The 18507-nt window shown below is 38.5% G+C and overlaps 1 protein-coding gene across 1 annotated transcript in view; it reads left to right on the forward strand.

Moving 5' to 3' along the window:
• Nucleotides 1-11440, forward strand: part of LOC109106147 (ER membrane protein complex subunit 2) — a 33418-nt gene extending 21978 nt beyond the window's left edge. The window contains exons 9-11 of the mRNA XM_042741473.1: nt 18-128; nt 2667-2771; nt 10836-11440. Coding sequence (XP_042597407.1) covers nt 18-128; nt 2667-2771; nt 10836-10922 — 303 coding nt within the window. The 3' untranslated portion in view covers nt 10923-11440. The remainder of the gene's footprint in view (nt 1-17; nt 129-2666; nt 2772-10835) is intronic.
• The last annotated feature ends 7067 nt before the right edge of the window (nt 11441-18507 follow it).

The raw sequence follows: 18507 nt of genomic DNA on the forward strand, positions 1-18507 counted from the left end.
TCTGCAATCTCCCCCAGGTAAAGTACACCCAGGGAGGTCTGGAAAACCTCGAGCTGGCCAGGAAGTATTTTGCGCAGGCACTGAAGCTTAACAACAGAAACATGAGGGCCTTGTTCGGCCTTTACATGGTGAGTTGTTCAGAAAACAGACACCTTCTCTATTTCTCTTTTTTTGTGCATGTGAATGGATCCAGAGGCTGTGATTGGTTCACATGGGGCAGTTGCAATTGATGTTTCCAGTCCCTGTGTTGGAAAAACTCTGACTCGCAATTTATTTTTTGCTGTAACGTAACCCACCGGACCTTTGTAGGGCATTTCTCTGTTTATTCCAGAGATAAACAAACCTTTGACAATAAAAGAATGGTAGAGAAATGGCAACCGCCCAGTCACACGTGGCTCTGCTGGAAAGGTTCAAGCAATATGTATGCTGAATAAGCCTTTCATCTGTATTTATTTAAACAGGAAGTTGTCCATTAACACCAATGCATCATTTGTAAGTGACTCCTGACATATGAACACAAACAGGCAGCCAGGGGCAGAAGGCCGACAGAGAGTGCGCAGGGAGCCATACACAGGCCCTCTGTTCAAACATACACGCACACACGCAAGCTTCAGTAGTTCAAACACAGAACCATGACAGTCATCAGCACTCTTTGATGTGCGATTTGCACGTGAAACAAGGCCGGCAATAGCAGGATGTCGGTCAGTACAACAAAACCAAGAGCCTGTTACTCAGTCATATGTAGCGAAAAACGACACCATCCAGCAAAAACACGAGAGATTGTGACCGAATTTGTCAACTGGCAAAAATGTTTGTTAATGAGTGGTTTTTTTTATTTTGTCAAAGATAATGAAGGTGAGCAAAAAAAAAAAAAAAAAAAATAGGAACAAGAGAAATAAACTATTTTAGCTAAGATAACAAAATAAAGATGAACATTAAAACAAAAATTTCACATAATTTTTTTCTTAAAAGTTGATACTAGTGTTTTTAATGATATTAGTGTAAACCTATTAAAAATTATTTTTAATTCAAATAAAGCTAAAATAAAAATATGTACAGTCAAACCAAAAATTATTCAGACACCAGAAATTATTCTTTTTTTATATATTTTTATACTAGTTATGCAGGACTCTATAGTTCATTTATGTAAGGGAAGATAGCTAAATTAAGTAGCCTAAACTGTGATATATTATACAGAAAAATCCTTCATACAGTGGAACACCAGTAAAATTGATTAAAAAAAAACACACTTACACCACAATATTTTTCTCAAAAGTTTTTCTCTCATTAATAACAAAAACTACCTTTACACACCACAGACTGAACAAAATTAAGCATTGCTTGGTAATTAGTTGACATGAATTGGTATTATCTAATTGTGTACATAAATTTAACAGCTGACAGCTATTCAACCTTATTCATTACATAACCTTTCTATCAAAGCTGTCTGACATTATCAGGATGATATTGTTCTGACACAGTTTAACTCTCTTGTCATATTTTATTACCATTTTCTAAACTATAGTGAATAAACTCTGATAATGTGAGAAATGTTGAAGGTGTCTGAATAAATTTTGGTTTGACTGTATATAAATATTAGATGAAATGTACAAAAAACTTAAATGAAAATGAGAAAAGTTGACTTGGAATCTACCTGAAATAAAATAAGTTTAACTACTAAAATTAGTAAAACTAAAAAAAAAAAAAAAAAAAACTAAATAGACATATTAAAAAACAAAACCTTATAAAAGTGACTAATCATATACAAATATTAGTAAAACTTTAATATAAAAAAGTCAAAATAATTTGAAGTATTATAATAATAATAAACACTGTAATAGTATATAAATAATATCCAGTTGATACATGTTTGAGTTAATATACAATTTTGGAATATTTGCTTTCATTTTTCAGCTCAGGTAAAGTGTTGTTTTCATCAACAGTAAATTTGATGAATAAATGCAAAACATTGACTGAATTTACAGGACATTTTTCGCCAAAAGACTATAACTAAAAGAAAAAGATTTGGGACTCGAGTTACCAAAAATTTTCCCTAACAGGGCCTATTTGCCACATCTCACCAACCTTACACACCCCAAAATCCAGAAGCCGAGGGATTTGCTGCCAGAAACAGAGATGAGTTTGATTGTGTGCAGTTAAAGTTTCAGCACATCCATGGGGAAGGGCTTTCATGCTAGCCAACAGAGTACTGCGAGCTCCGCTGAGTGGGTCTAATAGCAATAACGAGGGAAAGATGGAGGATTTGTGGTTGTGGAAAGGAGATCTTGTAGCGGCTGGAGAGCATGATTCACGTTGCGCTATGCCGTTCACACGCCGCCTCCCTGACACTCCCAGGCCTGTCAGCACCGCCTATCCTATCTCTGATGCGAGACACATCAAGCTGCGTTAACACAGCGCCCTGGCTTTTTTTTTCACTGCTCAACCAGGCTCAAAACCATCACATTTTCCACCCTTTAAAAAATACCCTCCGTTGCCATCAGAGTTGAGCCACCCTTCCATTATGTGGACTTTAAGTGGGCGTCGATGGGTATTTATCTCATGACTCTTTATTGATGCTTTGCAGGAATGGTGATACACTAATCTTTATGTGTGTGTCCCCCAGCACTGGTCCATCACACCCTTATTTGTTGTCTCTTCTCCTGCAGTCGGCCAGTCACATTGCTGCCAGCCCAAAAGTTAGCGCAAAGGTGAAAAAGGACAACGTGAAGTATGCTGCGTGGGCCACTTCTCAGATAAGCAGAGCCTATCAGGTGAGAGGAGTTCATGAGTAGGGATTTTGATTCAGTTTATCTGAATTTATCAATTTATAGATAATTTATAGAAATGATCAATTAATATTGTGTATACATACAAAGAGTATTTTAAGACAAAGAGTATATATATATATATATATATATATATATATTATATATATATATATATATATATATATATATATATATATATATTATATATATATCACGGCTTCCACAAAAAAAAAAAAAAAAAATGCTATTTACAGTATTTTGTTTGATGTTGAATCCTTTAAATCATGCCATAGATATACCGTCTTTACCTACTCATACTGCCCAGCCCTAGCTACTGGCAGTGCCGGTTGGCTGCCTGGGTTCGTTCTTTTCTGTCTTGCAGGCACAGTCTGATATACAGACAGTGGTGTACATCCCCAGACAGTGAGCGTATGCCATGCCTTCACGCTGGGTCTGTGCTGAACACGCGTGCCCGAGCAGAGCGCAGCTAATGTGTTGACTTAAGCCCACAGGGCCTGGCATTGTGTTACGCAGCTGTTTTCTATGTCTGCATGTTAAAGCGCCACTATCCCTATGAAGCATAACAGCTGGTGCCAAACACAGGCCTCTGGAGTTAGCAAGGGGAAAATATGCAGCGCGCACACCACGGCTGCAAAGGGAGGCAATAATGATAGCAGAAGAGAGGAAAAAGTGAAGTGCAGTGCGTATGGTATCACTAAAGCGGTTTATACTGTTGCCATGGTACACAATGTAAATATTATACATTTATAAGAAATCTTAACTGCCATCAGGGTTATGATATACGTTGCTTTTTTAAGGATTGACAGTTAAAAGTGTAATAAAGAGGCCTTTAGTAAGCAAATAGGGCCATCAGGGGCCACACACACACACAAGTGTACCCTTGGACTGTTTCCTGTGCGGTTGGAGGACTCTTGTCTCACACTCTTGATGGAGCCCCCTTTACTTTGACATGTTGGTGGGCATCTCAGTTCCAAAGAGGGGTTCTTCAGAGGTTCACCACAAGACGAGAGTCTGATCAGAATGAACTGGATCTTGCCGTTCCAAAAATGAAAAATGACATCTTACTCACCATCATACTGTTCCAAACCTGTAATGGACAAACATACACAAAAAATATTTTAAAGAATGTTTCAATTGTTTTTGTTCAAACAATGAAAGACAATGAGCTCCAAAACAACTTTGGATCCAATTGACTTTTATAAAATATAAATATTTGGGCCTATGAAATATGCATTGTTACTTTTTAAAATTTCTTTTATGGAAGTAAACATTCAAGTACTGTTTTCCACTTTCAAAAGTAACATATCGACCTTGTGGTCTCCTAGCCTCAGGGTGGTTTAAAACTTGGCCGGGTTTCTGTTGGAATTTCCAGACCACCCAATAACGGATATTAATGTTCCTTTCGTTCCTTCTGTCTTGCTTCACACAATAATTTTTTGTATCTTTCTAAATTCCTGCATTTACTGATCTGTATACCTCAGGAGAGATTTTACTCACAAGAACGTCACTGCTTATGGATTTATGTATTTATTCATTTATTTAAAAACGTCTTTTTTTGGTCCATACAATGCAGTTCTGTTGGGTCCAGTGTTGTTTTGGACCTCATTTACTTTCATTTTATGGACAAAACCATTCTATGAAAGTAAGTCCAAACAAGATTGGAACATGACTGTTAGTGTTTAAAGGGGTCATATGATGCGATTTAAATGTTTCCTTTCTCTTTGGAGTGTTACAAGCTCTTGGTTCATAAAGAAGATCTGTAATGTTGCAAAGACTACAGTCTCAAATCCAAAGAGAAATTTATAGAAGTTAAGAGTCAACCATGCCCTCCTAAAACAGCTCATTCTAACACACCCCCTCATGTCTATGTCACGATGTGGGAAGATTTGCATAATGCCGCCCAAATGTTTACGCAAAGAAAGAAGGCATAACTTTTTTTCTTGCTGTTGCCACCGGTGCCATGTTGTGAAGATGCTGTGTGTTTCTTTGTGAAGGTAAAGCTACTTTGTTTGGCCTTCCAAAAGAGGACACAACTAGAAATCAGTGGTTAATTTGTATTTACAACACTGTCCTAGAACAGTTCAACCCAAATATTCAGATGTGTGCAGCGCATTTTGAGGACTGGTTCCTGATCCATGGAGAGTAGACTACAATGCTGACTGTTCTGACTCACAGTCTGTAAGTACGTTTACATATTTAAAGGATTTGTCACTGACCATTCAAACACGAGTTTAGAGCAGTGTAGAGTAGCGCTTGTTGTTTGTCGTTTCTCCGATCACAAATCCAGACATGGTTTTGTGTTAACGCGGCGCTATATAACGCAACGCGTTAAAAGACAGTATATCCGTCTTTCGGATGAGGTGTTAAACCAAGGTCCTGACTCTTTGTGGTCATTAAAAATCCCAGGATGTCCTTCGAAAAGAGTAGAGGTGTAACCCCGGCATCCTGGCCAAATTCACCCATTGGCCTCTGACTATCATGGCCTCTTAACCATCCCCATACACTGATTGGCTTCATCACTCTGTCTCCTCGCCACCAATAAGCTGGTGTGTGGTGGGCGTTCTGGCGCAATATGGCTGTCGTCGCATCATCCAGGTGTATGCTGCACACTGGAGGTGGTTGAGGAGATTAACCTTCTTCTATGTAAAGCATTTTGAGTGCCCAGAAAAGCGCTATATAAATGTAAGATATTATTATATTAATAATAATAATAATAATAATAATAAGTCAGCGGTTCTCAATCCCAGTTCTCGCGCCCCCCTGCTCTGCACATTTTGTATGTCTCTCTTATGGCTTCAGACGTTTGTTCTATTTGAACACAAGTGCCCTGTGAAGTGGACATCACAGGATATTCTGCCATGATTCCAGTTCGAAGTGAACATATATGTTCCATTCAAAGTGCATTGAAGTGTGCGAGACGTGAATTTAAATAGTATTTATTTACAGAGGTATATGATGTCACACTTCCACAAATCCATGAATGAATGTTCCGAAGTGAAGTAAACTTAAACAGATTTCCCCTGCTCAGGGAGTAGGGAGCAATGAACACGGTGTAGGGACCATGTACTGTAAATGGGAACACAGTTCATGCACGGAGCTCACTTCTAACGAGCTGATTATCTGAATCAGGTGTGTTAACAAAGAGAGACATGCAAAATATGCAGATCTGGTGGGGGCCCGAGGACTGGAATTGAGAACCACTGGTATTGTCATTATAATTCGTAATTATGTCCCCACTGGATGCAACAAATGCCTCGTTTATAATGGGTTTTAATGTTTTTGACTCAGCATTCAGGGACACATGGCATCACATTATAGTTACTTAAGGGGCGTAACATTTCCGTCACACGCTTGAGGTATTCGGCCAATCACAATGCACTGGATAGCTGGCCAATCAGAGCACACCTTGCTTTTCAGAACGATGAGTTTTGTAAAAATTGATGTGTTTCAGAAAGGCAGGGCATAGAGGAGAAACAATAATGTACAGTATGTGGAAAATAATGTTTTTTGAAACTTAAACCGCATAAACCCATGTCATTACGCCAAATACACAAAATAATGTTCTTTTTACCAACATCATATGACCCCTTTAAGGCATAGTTCACCCAAAAATAAAAATTCTGTCATTAATTACTCTCCCTCATGTCGTTCCAAACCCGTAAAAGCTTTGTTCATCTTCCGAACACAAACTAACCTTTAAATGCATACCATGCCAGTTTTCCGATTAATTTTTTGTAAAAAGTGTATATGGTCGCTAGAGACCAGAGGTATGTAAATGTGTAAGTATTTTTTTCCTGCGCAACTATATTTACATATCTGATGACTCAATATGTGCAATGCATCTTTTTCCCTCAAGGTGGCACTGTTTGATACACAATGATGACATGAAGTTTCATTCATAATTACGCAGGCATAAAACAAACGAATATCATCAGCAAAAACTGAACTGATTTGAATGGCTTTACTGCAGAGCAATTGCTCTACGCAATGAAATATAAATGTCACTGTCTTTTGATGCTGGATGTGGTGAATAAGCTGCCAGTAATCAAAATAATGAATATGAAGTCATTGAAAATGATAGTTTTGAGAATATGGCTGAGATCATGAAAATGAGGCAGTGAATGCTGAAAGTACTGTGGAAGTGCGCTCTGATGATGACAGCGATGGTAAAATAATCCGCTCAAATCGAACCCTTTTAAGTTTCAAAAGGTAACAAAATATGCTTTATTTTAATCTTCTGTAATTGTTCTTAAAATATCAAATGAGTTTTTTTGCTATTGCAGTAGTTAGAGATGCATCCGTACTGGATATATAGGTCCGGGTTGCTAAAGACCTGAATATGTAATAACGATTGGCGCAACAATCATGCATTTAAAGGTTAAGATATTTTTGATGATTTCAGAGAGCTCTGTTTACGCTCAGTGGATACTCTCCAAAATGGCGCCAGGGTGACACGGAGGAGATTAATTGTTGAATAAAGTCGTTATTTTTGTTTTCTTTGTGAACAAAGTATTCTCATAGTTTTGTTAAATGACAGTTGAACCACAGATGTCACATGTATTATTTTAAAGATCCTTGTTACGTTTCTGGACCTTGATCGTGGTAGTATCATTGCTGTCTATGGGAGGGTCAGAGAGCTCTCGTAATTCATCAAAAATATCTTAATTTGTGTTCCAAAGATGAATGAAGATCTTGCTGGGGTTTGGAATGACAGGAAGGTGAGTAATTAATGACAGAATTTTCTGGTTAGGGTTTGACAGAACAATGACAGAATTTTCATTTTTGGTAAACACTGTGCATAACATCAACAGATATCTGCTGACAGTGTTGGTGCTTGGGAGGTATTGCATATGATACATAGATTATTTTCACATACAAGATGAGTCAGAGGCTTTGATGTTGCTTGTAAGAGAAGGCTGGAAGCTTGAAATACTGTGCTAGAATCATGCATGTCCTCTAGTGATACAGATATGGTGAACGGCTTTGAATATGCAAGAAGGAATTAACCTAAGGCTGTTCAGAATAAGCCATTTATCTGAGCCTTGTTCACTGTACCCAAAAGGACCTTGGTTGTATTGAGAGGTCAACATAACCTGTTGTATACCTTGCTTTGAAGAACTTCTGAGGTCTTTCAAAGAGAAGTGGAGTCACCCTTTAGCAGAGTAGCTTTGATTGATGAGGTCTTCTGGAGGTTAACGGTGCCTCCCAACCTCTGTTGGTTTGCATACCATTCAAGTCATTTTCTGTCCACAGTTGATGTCTTCGGACCATTGTTCGAATTGAATTTGATGGCACATTCTCTACTCAACTCACTTCTTTTTCCTCTTAGTGCTTTCTGTGTTTGACTTTGAGCATAAAGACATTAACTTCATCCTTCTCTCTCAATATAGAGCTAATAATTCACTGCTGATTTCACTCAGCCACAGCGGCTGTCGAGGCCTGAGTCAGTCCACGTTTCATAATAGTCATACAGACGGATGACTCACTTCGCTGATGGATTAGGGTGCAACAGAGGGCTTCTGATGCGTAATGCCATAGCCCTCACTCAAAGCAGATTGAGTGATACGACAGGGTCGGACCATCATAGAACACTCAGAAACAAAAGGCACACGCATAATGCTTAATTTCATGAGTGAGTAATTGCAATTACCCAGTCGCTTGTTTGCAACAATCAATGCAAACATGAAATCATTGGCATTGAGTCAGCATGTTTTGAAATGCATGATATGCTTGGACTGCTGAACATCGAGTAGTCCTCTGTGCCATTTGTAGATGCCCTTGACTTTTGCACTAGTCTAAAACGTGATGGAATCCATCATTCAGAATAAACCACAAAGCTCACTTGCACAACAATGTGGGGATTTTGTGAGAATGCTGGGAACGGCAGCCTGGCACAGACCACATATCAACTCTATTAATCTAGCAATGTTTCCCAGTAAGAAAATAACATTTGTCTCTCTGTATGTGTACATGTCCAGCGAGACCCATGAATTACTTGCAAAGACACAGATATGCACTGCCAAGCTCAAAAACGGCACTGCCATGCTTTCTTCGCCAAGCTTTGTGTGCTTTTTGTCTGTTTACCCAATGAGTTCACTGGGATGGCTGGCCCTTTCCTTCTACAAGCACACCCACAGCCCATTAAAATGCAGAAGGTCTAGAATACCTGGAGAAAGCTGTCTATTAGCATTCCCATTTTTCTGAATGGCATTTGTTAGGCTGGCACAATTGACCCTTCACATGGAGTTTGATTTACAGGTGATTTGACCAATCATAATGCCAAATCTGCCATTTTTATCCGACAAACAAACCAGACAGGAGAGTAGATTAACATTGGTGGAACTGCACTTGAAAAATAGATATGAACTCTTGAAATTTATCTACATTAAACTGATACAAATAACCACAAAATGTTATTGTTTGAATTTCTTAAAAACTGACACAATTTGAAAGCTGAGATACGTGCTGCTTGAACTGAGGCGCTACAGCGATGTCAAAACACATTAAAGAGCCACAAAACTGTATTTATTCTTTGAATTTCTTAAGAAATGGGAAAATTTGAAAGCTTAGGCTTGTCTGTCAGCACTTTGTTAGGTTTCTCTTTGCTCCACGATGTATTTTTCACTGGTTGAAAACATGATGTGTGATGTGAGGGCCCCATGGCTCGTCGGACATAGCAACAGTAACAAAGGGTGGGGGGGTCTTTGCAAAGAGTCAGTTGGAAATATGACACATTTGCATGGGGCATATATGCAAATTGGCATATTCAAACGATTTCTGAAGAATCACGTGATGCTGAAGACTGGAGTATTGGCTGATAAAAATTCAGCTTTGCCACAGCAGCTTGAGTTCAATCCCCAGCATTACTGACAAAACTGGATTATCTGAAGCAAGACATTTCTTCTACAAAAAAATAATTATGATGCTCATTTTTGGTGTAGTTGCAGCATCTACCAGCAGGGGTTATGCTAACCAGCCTTGCCCTCTCAATTTCCACCAAAACACCTTACACAACTGCTGCTTCAGCTGGAGTTGCTGTGGTGATTGAGATACATGGCAGACGTCAGACGTGACTAATGAGGAGAAACGGAGAGCACAGCCTTTAATGGATAGTGGATTGGTTTATTATGTCTATTGCTGGAGGGGAGGATAGAGGAGTGAGCTTTGGACGATATGCTCAATTTGTCCAGTTTGAGTGAGGCAGAGGGACTCTTAGCAGATGAGTCACAGGCGGATGTGGCAAGAGCGTGTAAGTAAGTATGCTTGGCCATGGGGGCTGTCGGCTAATGTGTCTTTGTGAGTGAGCTTGTAAGTTGGTGACTCATTAGGCCGTAGTATCCCTCCAATCCTTTTACTCTCATAGGGCGAACAAGGAGAGACGATGGGAGATCTGCGGCGGCATCTCAATTACTCTACTAGTGCAGGCAAAAGCGTCATCACCATTCAAACTATTTTTGAGCCAGTTTTCAATGGAACTAAAAATGAAGTTTCAGGATAATTTCTCAATTAAATTAAAATACTTATACAAAATACTTTATAATAGGCTTTAGTTATAGCCATGAAACATGATTTGCTAGAGTACTTGCTAGTCGCAAGTATCCATTTTTGCTTGGTTTTCCTGGAAGAAACTTGTTAAAATGCACTGAATGCAAAGTTTATGAGTGCCAGCACATTAATACAAACCTTCAAGGGTGTACTGGGGATTCTCCAGGAAATAAAATGTAAAAATATCCCATGTACTATTTTGGTTGCATTCTCTAATTTAGGCAGCCTGGGATAGGGCCTTAAATTGCAAAGATTTGTAACAATGGTCATTACGTACTCTTCTCCCTCTTAGAACAAGTCTGAAGTGCTTTATGAATGCAGCTCATGCAAGGAGATATGGGAATTGTACACAAATACTTGTCTTTTAGCATTAGTATGTCATGGAGTCTGACGCGCCACAGTGTTTGTGTTAAAACATAATACGTCCAAAAACATAGTAAATGGAATGATGTCCTTTCATCAACCCCTCTCTCTCTCTCTCTCTCTTTCTGTTTCTCCTAGATGGCGGGCCGTGGGAAGAAGGAGAACAAATGCTCGGTGAAGGCAGTGGAGGAAATGTTGGAGTCCATGCAGATCACCATGTCTTAAACCTCAGCTCTGCCCCCCCCTCCCCCTTCCCACAACCTCTGTCACCACAACACCATGGCAGCTCTCCCTGCTCACTAGAGTACACCACCACCACCCTCAGACCAGACCACCCAACCCAACCACCTCTGTATCAGTTCATCCATCTTTGTATTGTTTTGAGGTCTCCGGGTAGGATTCAGACACCCTGAACCATTCCACAAGTTTCTTGATTCAACCTTCAGTACTCCTTTATTTATTATTAAGAGCTTATCATTGGGTCGATTGGTGGAATCAGATGTGTCTGCGATGGAAGTGAGCGTGAAAAGGAAAATCTACGTAATGTTTTTAGTTCGGTCAGTTCTTGTAGTTTATAAAAAAGAGAAGACTGTGAGAAGATGGAAATGTACTTAGTGTATGTGCAAAAAACTGATGTCATGACTGATCTGTTTCTTAGCAAAATAAATGAACCAGCAGGAAGATCAGCTGAGAATCAGTTTCTTTCTTAGCAAAATAAAGGACTGCATTTTTGACTAACCATACAAATGTTTTGGTGGGTCTCTTCATTGATCAATTATCGGTTTCATGCATTAATATCCAAGGAGTATTTCTTCTGTCTCAGCCTGTTTTCTTGGAATGTTTTGACTAGTCGTTTTAAATCTCACAAAAGGAAAAACATCTAAGAATCTCTTGCTTTTTAAGCAAAGGACTGCATTTTTTGACTAACTATAACAATACTTAGGTGGGTCTTCATTGATGAGTTGTCTGTTCCATGCATAGATTTCAAAGCATCATTTTTTTTCTCTTTTGCACTGTTTTCTAGGAATGTTCTAACTTGACGTTTTCAAAGATCTGCTCTTTTCTGAGCCGCTATAAGCTAATGAGTGGTTAGAAGCCTGTTCGGACCACCCTTGGACCACTGAATGATAATAGCAATAAAGAGGATAATAATCGCCATTACTATGGTCATATAATGTGCCCTCAGAAGACTTCAAGAAGCGATAGAACCCCAGCTTCACGCTACCCCATTGGGCAGCTGCTGGGATCTGCTGAAATACTTAAGAGCAACAGAAATTCCCATTAAAAGAAGGCTGAGCAGCCGGCAGTCTCTCGCTCCCGACGATCCGACTGGGACTCGTGCCCCTCAATTACAGCAAGACCGTCAGGAAAGCTTGGCCGGTAATTAAAACAAAAGCACTTTGAATGCATATATTTGGGTTTTTCTCAAGTGGCAGAAAAGGAGAGGCTGTGAAAAGGAGGTCTGGTTTCCTACTGTGTTCATTTGTAACGGTCACTTCGCCTTTGGGACTAAATGAGCGTTATTTCTCACTCACCCATGCCGGGTCAGCTGCTACTTCCATCTCTTTTGTTTATTAAGTCGTGGCAATTGTCTCATAATTTCACATGCAGTCCGGTGGAAAAGTTGAGCGTTGACTTTATTGCCTCTTTTTTTTTCCCCTCGTGGACCGACTGACTTGTTAAGGGGGCTTGAAAGCCTGAAGTGGGAGCGGTGAAAGTCATTTACTCATCAGTTTTAATACTTTGGTCAGTGGATGTGTCTGTGTTTGATTTCACATTCCAAGCTCGCAGAACCGACGAAAGCCTGGGGACCGCGGAGGGAGACTGACAGAGCGGTTATTTTTACAGGAACCGCTGCATTGAAGTGTAGCATTTTGAGGAACCATCAAGGATGGTTCATTTGAGAGAGAATATCATTTACATGTGGATCCTTGTCTCCCAGGCAACTAGGAATGGAAGAAGCCAATGCCCTCTCTTGTAAAGGTCATTAAAGGCTTGTAAGTGGTCTGTAAAAGAACATGTCAATCACTTTGATGTGTGAGTGATATGCAAGACCCACAAAACCGCCCTTTAACTTAACACAATAGTGCCATCTGTAGTCAGGAGGGTGTTTTTCTTTTCCTCCTCTTTGCTCTTTTCCAAGTTTAGGGAATTTTTTCATGAAAAGTAAGAAGTTTTTAGAAAGAGAAAGTGGAAGAGTCATCCATCTCGCATTTGAAAAGAATTTGCCAAGATGCTCTGGTGTAACATGAGACATGCTATATACAGGTAGAAGTGATGTGACATACAGCCAAGCATGTTAGAAACTAATGCAGTTCATGGGAACATGTTTATACGGTGTTGTTCATCATCAACACAGAAACAGAGTGAAAACTGCTGCATCTGATTTAGTGTTCCAGTAATCACAGCTCTAATTTCTGCGGTGCTTTCTTAGGAAGATGGAAAATCAGCTGAACCAGACTCTCCTTCATTCCAAAAAGATCCAACAGCTGGGGCATTTAAATGCTATGTCATTGAGGTCAAAGACAAAGCACTGTGGATTAGTTGTTCGTGTTATTTCTAATTCCTTTAGGTTATGTCACAGCTCAACCTCAAGTCTACGTCTGAATAGCAAGCTTGGGAATTGGTCCATTGATCTGTTATGTATGGATGCAGTTTCACAACATTACTTTATATCTCTCAATTATATTGTTTCTTGCACTTGCAACTTTTTATTGTAAATATCACAATGTGACTTGCTATATGACTTTAAATCTTGCAATATGACCATATCTCATAAACCTCAAATGCTCATGAATGTGATTATTATTTTGCTATGACTTTGTCTCGCACATGTTGATTTTCTCATATTTGCTACTTTATACTGTATCTAGCAATTTTTACATTCTGAACTTCTCATAATTGATATTACATTTTACAATGTGACTTCTCACAATATGACTCACATTTGCAACTTTATTTCCTTTAATTGTTACTGTATCTTGCAATTGTGTTGTTTTTTCTCACAATCACAACTTAACATTTCACAATGAGACTTAATATCTTGCTTGTATGACTTTGTCATTTTGACTTTGCTTTTCCAAATTGTTACTTAATGCAGGTAGTGCTGCATTAAAGTTAGACTAGATGGCTTTTCAGCTCCTAGTATCAAGTTGCAATTGCTGTGTAAATGCAGTTATGCCACTTCTAAGCAGCTTTAAACAGTTTATGTAAAGACATCTAATTGCCACTACAGAAGTGCTTCTGCCCTTAAATTTGGCATACATCTTGCAATTTCGACTTTGTGTGATGCAAAATCAATTATGAGAAGCCTAGTCGCTTTATAACCCAAAATGAGTACTCAAAACATTTTTTAAACAATTTTTTTCATAGTACTGCATGGGAAATAGTGGGTGAGGCGGAGAGGAGACACTTAGATATCTGCTGTGCATTACACACTTAAGCCCCCGTGAATACTCCCCAGGTGATGAGCCAGTCAAGGTATTAATCATCTGTAATCCATACACTCAGCACTGCAGACGGTGAATGGAGATAAATCTCCATGTGTAGGAAGTGACTTTTCTCTGTGCTATTTTTCGAAGAGAAACGCAATGATCAGAGGGAGTCTATGAAGGTGAGGAAAGAGGGAGTCTCCCCATGGTTCCCCCATAGAATTCCCAGGGTGGCTGGAATTGGCAAGAGAATTGAATTGGGGCATGGGGCTTCCCCCGCAGCACATCTGTCTCTCTCTGGTTTAGGGATGAGGCTGGGAGGACTGAAGATGAATGAGAGACGTTAACCCTGCCTTGTCGTGTCACAATGCACCGTGCAGTGAAGAAACAATGTTTGCTTCAGAGTGAGGTGTGTTGTCTTTAATTACATTTCTGAAGTAGAATTAAAGGGATAGTTCATCCAAAATTGAAAATTCTGTCATTAATTACCCTAATTTTATGAAGCTACAAGAATACTTTTTGTGTGCAAATAAAACAAAAATAACTTTATTCAACAATTTCTTCTGGTTTCTTTTCCTTAATGATTCAATAATTATATCACCTCAGAATCATATAATGTTGAATCGTATAATCTTTTATTGGTTGAAAAAAATAAATAATTTGTTCCTTTATTCAGTGCCTGATTATCTCTTTATGTGTTTTAATTACTGCTTTCCAATTTGATAAATTGTTTAGCATATTGTAAATTGATCAGGCTGTTGTCTTAGCATGTCACTAACTAACAGTTTAGCTTCCACTGTTACAAAATGACTGGAAATTATTTTGTTTTCTTAAATATATCAGCATACGTTTCCGAACATAGCATTCTGAGGGGATAGCATACTTTGGGGTGAAAATAAATGTTGCACAACACCAACTCATTCATTCAAGAATCCGACTGCCCTGGTTGCACTGTGCGCTAAACATTTGACCTCTGCACATTCAATCATTCAATCATTGTTTACAGAACCAAATGTTATAAATTAATGCAAAAAAAAAAAAAAAAATGGTAGGCTTGTTGCACTGTAAGTAATACAGGTCCATGCTCACTTTAATGATTTAAGGAGGATGTAAAGAATGCTCTGAATAAAATAATTTTCAACAACAAAACCAGAAATAAATATTGGATCTGTAAATCTGTCCACTATATCAAAATGATCTATTCAGTGTTTACGACAAAATCTTTAATTAAACTACAATTTTCGCTTTTTACTTTTTGTGATTTTTCTTTTCTGCACCTGGGCAAAGTGTTTATTTATTTCTCTCTCTCTCTCTCTCTGTCACTATCTCTCTCCCTCTCTTTTTAAAGATATGTGAATATATTTCCACTACAAAAAAAATAAATAAATAAATAAGCAAGTAAATAAATATAGACAAGATAATGTTCTCAAACCACAGCAGTTCCTGTGGGCTGCCGTCCTTCTTTCTTTCTCTCTGGCTGGAGTGAGTCCACTAGGTTCTTTGATATCCAACATGGAAACTCTCCACATAGACAGCAAGACGTCAGCATCCATCAAAAGACTTTCATGAGTTTTATAAAGCTGCGGATCAAAAGCATGTTTCCATCTGAAAACGTATTGATGACAAAAATCGGTGCCAGTAAGGTCTATACATGTGATTACTTACAGGCAAATATTATTGCGCCGCACGGTTTTACGTTCCATGTGCTTATAAAACAGTATGCTTTGCTATCTGGCCAATTTCTTAATGCATAGGAACTTACAGTATGTGGACTCACTCAACATCTCCGATATCTGTCTTTTGGATGCTTGTGTTGTTTAAAGTGAAATGCGTGATTTCCAGGAACAATGTGTTTTCGTATTTAATGATCCTTCAAGTACAGGGCTTGCCATGAAAAACAGGCCCAAGTTTTTTTTTTTTTTTTTTTCTTTTTCTTTCAGCAGAAGGTTGTTCTATGAATTTACCCTTCATTTACTGAACTGTCCATGCATTTATGCAATACCAGAGCATACTGACTACTGGGTAAAATAGTTATTTTCAGCATTATTGATTTAGAATGGCTATCACAAGAGGCAGTTTTCCGCTCTGGTGAAATCAGACACATGCATGTTGCTTTTAAAATGTCAGAGTTATATAAACATACCATCTAATTTGTCAAAATGCAAGTCTCTTGAATCCATTTCCTTTAAAGGTTATTTGCTTTCGTCGTTTTAGTCTATCTAGAAGACATGATGCATTGCTAAATCAAGTTTCAATGATACATTTTTTCAGTTAGTATCGGCTGTTGATATTGTAGTATTTCAATGTTAAGAACTCATTTGGAACAGGGAACTGCGTTTTGATAAAAAATGTGCCATTTAGCAGAGCCAATGCTAATCTTATTGTTTATATTCATGAAACACGTATTAGCCCAAAGTGGAATGCTCTCTCAGACAACTGGCAGATTATACACAGCGGTTTTGCCTCAAAAAGGAATAATATAGATATAATGTGATGGAAATAAAAATTCTACCATGTGTTCTACCAGCCAGAGTCTACCACAGATGTATGCGGCGAAATCAAAGTGCCTTGCAATATTTGCATTCGATATGTAACATGAGGTTTAATCCTTCACCTTGTGTACAAAGTCCAGTATATATTCTGCCAGATCTGTCAGTTTTAACGACATGATTTCACTGTACTTCAGATCCTTTCAGCTGGTGGAGAGGGTTGCCTGTTCTTTTCCTGTCTGTGCTGTCATGGCAAGTCCAGCAGTATGTCACAGCACATGGCATGTGTCATATTATAGGAGGGGAACAGAAAGGCTCCAAATTTCATAGTTTTTCCATCATGCATGGTCCTGTGAGATATCAGCCCTTAGTAAATTATCTTTTGGGCTCAGATGCAAGTGTCTCATCCCATGCGAGGCCTTGCAGCCAAATAAAGAGCTGCTGATGTACTACTGAAGAGTGCAAATTAATATGGGATTTGGGGTGTCTGATGCCCCTAATTATATGGATCTTGAGGGTCTTAACAGGGATCCTAAAAACTAGGCAGCATATTCAAGTTTTAATTATACTTACTACATGACTCATATGGACATGGAATATACCTACTTGATTCTGATCGGTCCATTACGGCATTCAGCTGTCAGATATTAATATTAACATGATCCATGGCACATTTGCCAGTTATTGATTGTAGTGAAAGTATGTGAGAGTTCAGTATTCTTGCAGTGTTTATCTTGCTGGTAGGACTATTTTTTTTTTCATAGCATAAGCTATATGATATACAGGTATAAAGTGATATACAGGTAGGTTTGTAATTCTAATCTACACATATTTATGTATATATAAGAGATATAAACCCATCCGCATATTTTGTGATTATATGGCCTTTCACACTGCGCTTAACCCCGGTTATAATCATCATTCTAAACCTGCTTTTACTCCTGGGTTAAGGTACTTTTTACTCTTGTAATTTGAAGCACTTGAAGCTGGGCTATCACCCAGAGTTTTGCTCCATATTAAATTAACAAATATAAAAAAGGCATAATTCCAAATAAATAGATTATGATCCATAAATAAATGTAACAAAAATTAAACATATTGACAAATAAACAGAATAATATCCACAAATATGTCTATTAAATTCACAAATATATAAAATGAGATTTGCAAAAAAAACAAAAAAACATTTACAACTTTGCCTGACATTCATTTGTGAAACACATTCTGGATTTGACCGCATGATATACATACAAAAATGTGTAATAGAATTGGGAAATGAAATTATCGTCACATAATAGCCAACAGCGTTTAACAATTTTTCAAAATAAGCCCAATATTTCCATCTTGCTCAGTTCCAAATCAGGTTAAATCAGCGCCTGCGAATTCGCTTCGTCATTTCTCTCCAGCCTGTCTCGCGTTCACCCAAATCAACACTCATAAGCATTAGAATCTCGCACCACCGGAAGCATTTAATTTCAAGGCAACCCATTGTCCACCACCAAAGTATTGCATTATTAAAATCAGGATCCTCTGTATGAATGCTGTGCATGTCCATCCACATCTAAAGTACCACTGGGCCAGGCCCGTTCCAGAATCATTGCATTAAATCCGTTCACACTTCCCCGCACTAATGCCACTTTAAAGATGCCTCATGTGGACTTCCACTTGCAATCAATTTAATATAACTGCCAAGCACATTTCAGGGTCCTCTCCCATTTCTCTTTCCAGAAATTCAGACTGCTGTCTCCAGAGGTGGATCCAACCCAAGCTCCAATACATCTTTTTTTTTCAGAACTGATCTTCCCAATAAATCACTCATTAAAATCCCTTCTATACACCCCTATTAACTCTATCCTCCAAGACATTTCACCTAGAACCCTCCAAACATAC

This window comes from Cyprinus carpio, chromosome B16, assembly GCF_018340385.1.
Source record: "Cyprinus carpio isolate SPL01 chromosome B16, ASM1834038v1, whole genome shotgun sequence".
Lineage (NCBI taxonomy): Eukaryota > Metazoa > Chordata > Actinopteri > Cypriniformes > Cyprinidae > Cyprinus > Cyprinus carpio.